This window comes from Sorghum bicolor, chromosome 2 (assembly GCF_000003195.3).
Source record: "Sorghum bicolor cultivar BTx623 chromosome 2, Sorghum_bicolor_NCBIv3, whole genome shotgun sequence".
NCBI lineage: Eukaryota > Viridiplantae > Streptophyta > Magnoliopsida > Poales > Poaceae > Sorghum > Sorghum bicolor.
In genome coordinates, this window is record NC_012871.2 from 71,865,148 (window position 1) to 71,874,748 (window position 9,601).

The following is a 9,601-nucleotide window of genomic DNA, read 5'->3' on the forward strand; positions in this document are numbered from 1 at the left end:
ATCATATTGCATGCTGGAGAGCTGTCCTACAGCCTACCACCAGTACCAACAGAGGTCACACGCCACGCAAGGAGCCATATTTGAGAGAACAGGGCCATTTCCTCAGGCTAACGAGCCAAATTTGCATCTGGTTTGGCCCTCTCTCTGTATCTGAAGCGTTCACAGCTTGGCAACAGCAAAGTCTTCAGAAGTTCAGATATTCAGCGATATCTTAACAAACGTCATATCGTGCACCACTCGTGCAAGGATCAAAAAACAAAGAGGCACGAGCGAGCTCCGTCGGAACGCTAAAACCGCTGCAAAGCTTGCCGCGTCGGTATCCGTCGTATGGACCATATCAGCCGCGGTCAGCGTATAGAAACGCTGAATCTATATGTCACTCGAGCAATTCGCCGGCTCTTGTCACTCGATCTTTTTCGGCCGTCCGATTCCTCTGTCCTCTTATCTCCACCGAGTCCTGTCCGTATAGGAGTACGTACACGAGACCATGCGCTAGTACCTACCAGACCATGCGCTGCAAAAGCAAGTGTCTCTATGAATCTCTCCTGCACGTAAATCATTCAATATCTCTTTCTATCCGAAACTCCCGCATGCAAATCAATCTCTTCCTCTCACCTATGTGTTTCCTTTGCATGCAAAACTTTCTTTCCCACATCTGAATTGTAGTTATTATGAATTTATATTGAATTTACAATATATTTATATTAAAGTTACAGTGATTATTTTGGTGTAACTTCTAGATAGAATTGGTGTAAGTATATAGCTATTTGAAAATTCTTTGTTTTGTTCATTTGTTGTTTTTTAATTTGTATGTATGCCTAATTTTGAATCCATATGTATATCTTTTCATCTGCAATCCATAGAAAATATCTGCTTAATTTGATAATCTTATTTTTGTTAATTTGATTTTGAGAAAAAAAAAATCGAGTGATGGAAGGCTCTAGGGTGGGGTGTAGACAGACCATAGAAAAGCTCAGAGAAAAAACGTCAGTTGGCGACCTTACATAGGCCTTGTTTAGTTCACTCCGAAATCCAAAAAATTTTCAAGATTTCCTATCACATCGAATCGTACGGCACATGCATGAAGCACTAAATATAGACGAAAATAAAAACTAATCACACCGTTTGACTGTAAATCACGAGACGAATCTTTTAAGCCTAGTTAGTCTATGATTAGACGATATTTATCACAAATAAACTTTCAGTTTTCGTAACTAAACAAGGCCATATCCTACCGCCGCCGCCGCGGACGGCCATACCACACAAACGCACACAGCCGAGACCGGCCCTGCCATAAACAAGTAAACCTGACGCTGTCTGCTTGGCAACTTGCAAAGCTATTCGCTTCATGATCTGTAAAATGAGCGGCGTGCACTGTTCCTTTCCCGCCGCTCCCTTCTCTCGTCCCCGTTACAGACTGTACACAGGGTGCAACAGTGCAGCACGAGGCCTTGTTTAGTTCCGAAAAATAAAAAGTTTTCGGTACCGTAGCAATTTCGTTTGTTTGTGACAAATATTATCCAATCATGGACTAACTAGTATCAAAAGATTCGTCTCGTGATTTCCAGCTAAACTGTGTAATTAGTTTTTGTTTTCGTCTATATTTAATGTTTCATGCATGTGCCGCAAGATTTAATGTGACGAGAAATCTTGAAAACTTTTTGGTTTTCAGGGTGAACTAAACAAGGCCCAGACAGCGGGAAAAAACTATCCTACGCGGCACTAGAAATCTTGGCGGCCGTCGCCGTCGATCGACCATGGAGGCTGTTGGGACGCTCCGCAGCTCCGCTGTGTGGTGCTGTTTTCGGCGGTTCCGTACGGCGAGGCACAGAGAGGAGAGAGCCGAAAGCGGCCCCGGCTGCATGGTCCGGTGACGAGGTGTTGCCGCCCGTAACGGCACGGCCATGTGCGCCGGCCGGCCGCGAGGACAGATGCGGCCGTGCTGTACCTGTACCTGTACTATCACCGCACAGGCACTGTGTTAGCACATCGCAGGAATCAGGATGAGGATCGTGTATTCGTGTAGGCATGTCGATGGAACCCAGCCCCCCCGTTCCGTCCGTGCAACACGCTGCCCCATCGACCATCGAATCTACCCACCAACACTACTTCAACAGTATTTTTTAGTGAAAAAATATTATTTTTTACTCATAACATTTCAGGATCAATATAAGCCGAATTTCAGCAAAACGAATATGACATACTGAGATAGAGATATACGTAGATATACTAGTAGAGTACAGTAGTGGATAGTGACACGCGGGGAGAGGCTGAAAGACGTAGTTGAGCGTTCCATTTCCACGATGTGCAGCCCCAATCAGTCAGGACTCGGGACAAAACGAGGCTACAATCCAAACAGGCCTCCCTCAGCTCGCACCGTCAGCATTTGTTTCTTCTCCCCGCTACGTCAAACGTTCAATCACGACGGCTCGAACGGTGGGCGATCGGCCATGGAGGCCGGATGGACCACTAGCATACGACGCATAACGCATTCAATGATTCAGATAGCCCAATCTTCAGAACAGCGTCCCTGTTAACTGTTATGCATGGATCAAGCATCGTACGGCCGCACAGCATTGCAGATGCACAACCATTTCTTCGTGCCCTACAACAGGATAAGAGCTATGCTACATTTGACTTCACCGGAGATACCTCTACCTGCTGCCTGCCAAGGCCGATCGATTGCAGTCAAAGTTGCTGTAGAAGAGCGGCAGCTCGGCAGCGGTACCTGCCGTCTGAACTCTGAAGAGGCGTAATGGCGATAGTTCACATGAAAGCTATGTGAACTTCTTGTCCCCTTAATTATTATCTATTTGAGGCTCTGAGCACAAAACTTTAATTGAAGGCCATGGAACTCTTCCAAGTGGAGATTTTGGGTGCTGGATTTCGTACTTGGGGGCGATCATTAGACATTAGTTGATGTTTAGTATTGGGCCGGCCGGCCCAAATCAGCTGTTTGGATGCCACTGCTCTGTCAACTCTTTTGATTTTTGAAGCCTCTCAATTATTCCTTTCGAGAGTTAGGCAGTTAGCATGTGTCGTCAACTTTGGAATTGTCATTGAACCTATGCGGTAGATCACTTGTTCCTTTGTTCAGATGGTGATGTTGCAGAAAAGACAGAAAGACTACTGATATGCCAGGTCTAGCTAGAAACCACCAAAGAGACGCGGCCCTGAATATGAGTGGATGACACGGTTGGGTCTTTGCCTCTTTTGGCCGCTGGTGTCCGCAGCTTATAACGTTTGATGTAAACTCTGTATTGGCTTTTCTGTACATATAAACACTGCAGCGGACACCAGCTTTTCTGTATATATAAACTCTGTATTGGCTTTTCTATAAACTCGTAATGCTAAAAAACACATAATTTCTACACCTATTAATTTATGTAAACACTACACATAGAAACTATGTTTTAAATGGATAATCTTTACAGAATATTTTTTATCCAATCTTATGTCTTCTCTCCCCTTCATTTACTTATCACATCTCTTTGTGATTTGGTTCCTTTTGTGGAGTTAGTTTCTTATTAAGGAACCATTTTCAGCTCACTCTTCTTTTAATTGCAGTGCCATATTATCTTTGTTTGCTTACTTGACATCTTAATTAATAAACGTAGAAACCATATGGTTTATTTCTGGGTTGGGAGTGCCCTAGTACTATTGTGGCAAGTAGTGGCTAGTTATGTGACATAGTATATCCTTGATTGGGCTTTTTTGGCTGCTGGGTTCAGCAAACATTGCCAAGCGCGGGAGAGCCTGTTTGAAGACAGATGCGTGATTAAACTGCACTGAGGAAAGGTCATTGCTAACGGGAATCTGATGGCGCTTTTCCCTGTGGACTGTGGTCACAACTCACAACTATAACAACTGCTGGATCTACAAGCAAGATACTTGCACTCAAGTTGCAATCAAGTACACGTTGATGTGCCCTCGGCCCCTCGCTTACTTTCGCTTGGTCAATCCATTACATCCGCACGCATGTGCGACCACAGCATCATGATGGAATTGGAAAATCGCATGAGCTATAGCTTGGCAGCTTCAAAAAACAGTTTTTGCTCGCACTGGCTTGTGAAAATGGAGATTCAGGTTTTTGCTCTCGAGCAAATGGACTGCTACTTGCATCGTAGCAATTGGACCGTTTGCCAAAATTTTTGAAGCTCCAAAATCGATATCGATTGTGTGTAAGCAACAAATGATGCTATCGGCTTAACATGCTCTCGGCAGCTTACGCCAAATGGTGTCTAAGTTGCTTCTCTATTTAAACAGCCAGAAATGCATGCTAAGCTAAGGTTCAACAGTCCAGTCTCTTGCCCTATCGATGACTCTCCTGTCGTCCGCTCACCATGATACATGAGTCCATGGACATGCTTTGCAAATTGCAACCGACACACGTTAGAGGGTTGCGGGGCCATTCGCAAGGCAAGGCAGAAACGGTCTAAAAAGCTTTGCCACCACCACACCCCACCCCACGCCACGGAATCCATCCATCCCTCCCTCCCTCCCTCTGGCTCTCACCGCACATGGTCGGATTCGGTTCTCGCCTCTCATCAGCGTACTCGACTGATGCGGTGATGCCTGGTGCCGAAGCTGTCGTTGGTTCCGGTCGCCAACTCTGGCTGCAGGCTCCGGCGCCGCAGCGCACGCGCGCGGTCGGTCGGCCCGGCCCCGCCGCGAGCATGGCCACTGGCCACGCCGACCCGGCTCGCGAACCCGCCCAGGCGCTCGCGATGATGGCGGACGGACGCGGAAAAGGGCCCCGGAGAGATGATATCCGCTTTGAAAAACCCGGCGCGAGCGTGCGAGCGCGGGCGGACGGACAGCGACGCCGGGCACGGCAGGCACGCGCCCACCCACCCCCACCCGCCCGGCGGTTCGTTCGTCCGGGCCCCGGCCCCGGCCCCGACCCCGATTAAACAACGCGGCCTGCCCATCAAAAGGGTCCCTGCCCGTGTGCCCTCCCGCGGAGGTGGCGCCGCGGCATTGGCCGCCCCCGTTCACGCGCTGCCGCCACAAGGCGCCAAGGCGAGGCGCAGCCTGCCTGCGAAACAACCTTGACTTTTCGGGCTGTCACCACGGCGAAAAACCGCGCAAAGTGGCCTGTCTGTGACCCCCGGGGGCTGCGCTCCCGGCCGCGGACTTTCTGCGACCCCTTTCGCGACCTTTCCTGGGGCCTCTCTATCCAGCTGGGGTTTCTTAAAACCATCTTGTTTATTTATTTACGTGCGGTCTAACAGTAGGATGATTGGTACGTATGCGGTCAGGATACGGTGAACGGTGTTGGCGTCTTTGAATACTGTACGGCTCTACTAGCAACGGCCAGTCGGCGAAGCACATGCAGCAGTACTGGACTACGCTAACGCTACGGCTCGGCCAAACAAGGCAATGAAAGCAAGCTTAGTTAGGTAAAGGGGTAGGGAAAAAAAAGGGAAAGCCAGCTAGAAAAAAAGAAAGAAAAATCTACTAGTAAGTACTGCCCTAATCCCCTTTGGAGTTCGTGTTATATCTCGAGCCCCCACCCCGCCGCTCGCTCTCCTCCGCTTGATTCCAGTGGCCCTGCTGCTTCCCTCGTCGTCGTCCCTCTCGAGAGAGTCGAGAGCAGCACCGGCACACTTCGGACAGGGTAAGCGTGGCATCACGAATCTGCTCCAATTCCCTCTCCTGCTCTGAGATCTCTCGCCTTTTCTTCCTGGGATTTGAGCTCTTTCTCGCGCTTTCCCTTCGCTTCGCTTTTATCGGGATGGAAACCTACGCATCCTGAACTCCTTTCTTTAGTGATGACAGTAGCAGCGCTTTTGCCGGACCTCCGGTGGTTTCTCGTGGTATTTCAGCAGCTGCGTGGTTGCGTTGAGTCGAGTAGGAGGAATCACCCCCCATCACCAGTGTGTTCAAGAAGCTTGTGGAGGTGGTGAGCAGTTCCGGTTAGTCTGTCTCGGCTCACTGTAGTGAGGATCTGCCGACAGTTTCGCTTCACCTACTTCTCCGATTTCGACTATGCAGCTGCCACTCCCACCGGCGCTGAATTCCGCAGAACAAGATTTGCGTGATTCTTATTTATTATATTTGGCTTCGTCTGATTTGTTGCTTCCCCTTTGCTGTGGACGCAGAGTTGAAGGCTTGGGGGAGTAAAGGTGTGGTCTTGCCATGGAGCAGCCGCAGCCGCAGCAGCAGAAGGGAGGAGCGGCGTCTGCGCAGGCGGCGGCCGCGAACGGGACCGGGGGCGCCGAGCTGATCGGCTACGTCGACGTGCACGTGCGGAGCGCGCGGGACATTCAGAACATCTGCATCTACCACAAGCAGGACGTGTACGCGCGGCTCTCGCTGCCGGGGGACGGCGCGCCGGCGGCGTCCACGCAGGTGGTCAACGGAGGGGGCCGCAACCCGGTGTTCGACCAGTCGCTGCGCCTGGGCGTGCGCGCGGGGGACGTCGACGCCGCGCTCCGCTGCGAGGTGTGGATGCTCAGCCGCGTCAAGAACTACCTGCAGGACCAGCTACTGGGGTTCGCGCTCGTGCCGCTCCCGGAGGTCGTCGCCGCCGACGGCGGCACGCTCGCCCGCGAGTTCCCGCTCACCACCAGCGACCTCTTCCAGACCCCCTCGGGGTTCCTACAGCTCGAGCTCTCCTACATCGGGGTCGTGCCAGAGGTCGTGCCCATCTCGCCCACGCCCAAGCCGGCGCTGGCCGACGACCTGGAGGAGGAGGAGCCGGAGAACAACGCCGCTGACGGCGTCGGGAACGGGAAGGAGTACGAGAAGATCGAGTTCCCCGACCTGAATCTCGTGGAGGAGAACCAGATCATGGTCTCCGAGTACACCAGGCTGCCGTGCGCGGCCGTGGAAACGCAGAGCTCCGACAGCCTCCTCACCTCGGAGCACGGGGACGGCGCCACGACCATGAGCCACGACGACGGCGTGCGCCTCGTGGAGAGCTTCTCGACGGACAACAGCACCGCTGACTCGGTGGGCGCCGGCTTCCGGAGCGACACGCCGGTCAGCAGCGTGTCCACCACGGAGTCCCCCGCCGCCGCGGCGTTCCCGGCCACCCCTCAGTCCAACTCCAGCTCGGAGCCGTCCGGGAACGCCCACTCGTCGGCTGACCACAAGGAGAAGGCGGCGTCGGAGACCGCTGACGCGGAGGTCGACTCGTCCCGCACCGTCCAGGAGGTCCCGGCGGCGAACTCGCCCGGCGCCGCGTCGGAGGCTGCAGTGGACAAGCCAGTGATCAGCGTCAGCATCGAGCAGGAGGTGAAGGTGGACGGGAACCAGATCATGGACATGTACATGAAGAGCATGCAGCAATTCACGGATTCCCTGGCCAAAATGAAGCTCCCTGCCCTGGACATAGACAACGGTAGCAGCGGGAAGAGCAGTCCCGCAGCAGCCACACCTGACTCAAACTCCACTGCTGCCGACTCGAGTGCGGTGAAGAAGCCGGCCGCCGCAGGGCAGCAGGAGAAGCCGTCTCCCAAGGTGTTCTATGGCAGCCGGGCGTTCTTCTGATCTCCGATCTGCTGGATCGCCGAGTAACGAAGCAAAGAGACGGCATTTGCAGTCGCCTCAGCTGAATCTTACTAGCGCAGAGGAATAACACCTTATGCTCTTGTTCTAGGTTTGTCAGATCGGGAATTAGTTGCTCTGTCTTAATGTATCGGTCAGTACTTATGAAAAAATGGTTTGGTTTCTCTGTTTTAGTAACGATATTTTGCTCATTGGTCTTCTGTTAAACGAGCTAGGGCGTGTTTAGCTCCTCAACGAAATAATAATTTCGTGACACTGTAGCACTTTCGTTTGTTTGTGGTAATTATTGTCCAGTTGTGGACTAACTAGGCTCAAAAGATTCGTCTCGTCAATTTCGACCAAACTGTGTAATTAGTCTTTATTTTCGTCTATATTTAATACTCCATGTATACGTCTAAAGATTCGATGTGATGGAGAATTTTGAAAAATTTTGGGTTTTTGGGTGGAAGTAAACAAGGCGCTAACCATATCCATATTCCAGAGTTTGTCACTGATCACTCTCTTTATTTACCTACCATCCCGTACGGAGTACGGTACCGGTGGGAGAAGTGGAGAACCGCCGAAACCGGATTACCGGACTTCCGGTTTGTGGAACAGAGGTGCCACTCTGCAAAATGACAATATGATGGACACTCGCATCTGCATCCACAACACGTCTATACATGATTTCTTAGTCTTATATCATCTCACGCCATTGAAATAAGTGATCTATTTTACCTATAGTCAGTGATAAATGTTATGTTAAAATTATCTAAAATTAATTGATAGCTACAGCTAAAAAAGTAGCTGCAAATATTTAGATTGTACTCCTTCTGTCCCAAATTATAAGTTTTTACAAGAATTTTGAAGAGTCAAAATATCTCAAATTTAACCAAATTTACATTATAAGATAATAAATATTTATGATATCAACTATCATTGGATTCTTCGTCAATTATTCATAGTATATCTATTTGATATCATAATTTTTTATAATTCTCTCTACAATTTAGATTAAACTTGAGATGTTTTGATTCTTTAAGATTTTTGAATGTCTTATAGTTTTAAACAGAGGAAGTACCTACTGTTTCATATGTCTCAAAAGGATTTTTTTTGTGATTTTAGGTTGGGCTGAGCCAAATTTTTTTAAATGACTAAGTTTATAGAAGATATTATTGATATTTGACTTTAAGTATAGTATGAAAATATATTTTATAGTAGTCTAGTTGTAACTATTACTGAGTTAAAGTTAAGAAGGATTGACTTGTTAGACTTGATAGAAAGTTAAAATTCTATCTTTTTTGTATATAGAGATAATAGCTGTGTGGATTTCAATGTCATTTTCCTTTTTATTTCTCTCTAGGGGTGGGCTGGTTTGATTGAACCAAATGGTTCTTTTCAAAAGTAAGAACTGAGGAAATTCGATTTTAACTTTTTCCGGTTTGGTTTTAGTTATGAACAAAAATTGTATTGTAGTAGTGTGTTCTCTTAGAGCATGTTTGCTTAGTAAAAAAATCATGGTTGAAAGCATTGTTCGCTGATTTGTTGGAAGAGAAAAAACACTACTAAATAGCTAAGAAATTTTATAGATAAGCTCAAGTAAACACAGCCTTATTCTCTTAGCACCTTTCTTTCCAAAACCTCAACTTGCTCCGGCAGCCGGCTTTACAATTTTTTTAACGTGCTCATGTGTGCAATGGCTTAGAACATGAGAGAAGTTAGAATAATAACCGTAATTCCCCTTTGGGCATGGTTGCGGACGTCCTTAGCAAGGCCTAGCTAGATGTTCATTTGATAGCACCCCACACGCAAGCATACTTTCATCAAATATGAACACTGAACTGCACACGTCCTAATTGCGTGATAATAGAACCGGCAAATACTCCCCGTCCGGTTTACAAGGGCACTCCCAACGTAGAAATTATCGTGATTTTTATATACATTAATTGTAGTCCCACCTAAGCATTTTGTTGATGTGGTAAAAGAGTTATTGAAGAGAGAGAGAGTAAAAATCATAGATCTAAATTAGAAACCATGTCTTCACAAAATCCAAGACATGAAGTGATAAGATTGACTAAGAATAGAGAAAGAATGAATGTGATTGGAT

At 48.4% G+C, this 9,601-nt stretch overlaps 1 protein-coding gene across 4 annotated transcripts; it reads left to right on the plus strand.

The window, feature by feature from the left end:
• LOC110432917 (cell wall protein IFF6-like) lies at positions 5,329–7,706 on the plus strand. Of its 4 annotated transcripts, none has more exons than XM_021454134.1 (3): positions 5,329–5,620; positions 5,782–5,905; positions 6,105–7,706. In XM_021454134.1, the coding sequence occupies exon 3, from the start codon at positions 6,142–6,144 to the stop codon at positions 7,495–7,497; it is 1,356 nt and encodes a 451-aa protein (XP_021309809.1). In that variant the 5' UTR covers positions 5,329–5,620; positions 5,782–5,905; positions 6,105–6,141; the 3' UTR covers positions 7,498–7,706. The 4 variants fall into 4 exon arrangements, with proteins under 4 accessions (XP_021309809.1, XP_021309807.1, XP_021309808.1 ...); XM_021454133.1 differs by having other exon boundaries at positions 5,330–5,620; positions 5,782–5,918; XM_021454132.1 differs by having other exon boundaries at positions 5,773–7,706.

Excerpts from the sequence above, each read along its gene's own strand:
- LOC110432917 (XM_021454132.1), top strand. The coding sequence starts at position 6,142 with ATGGAGCAGCCGCAGCCGCAGCAGCAGAAGGGAGGAGCGGCGTCTGCG.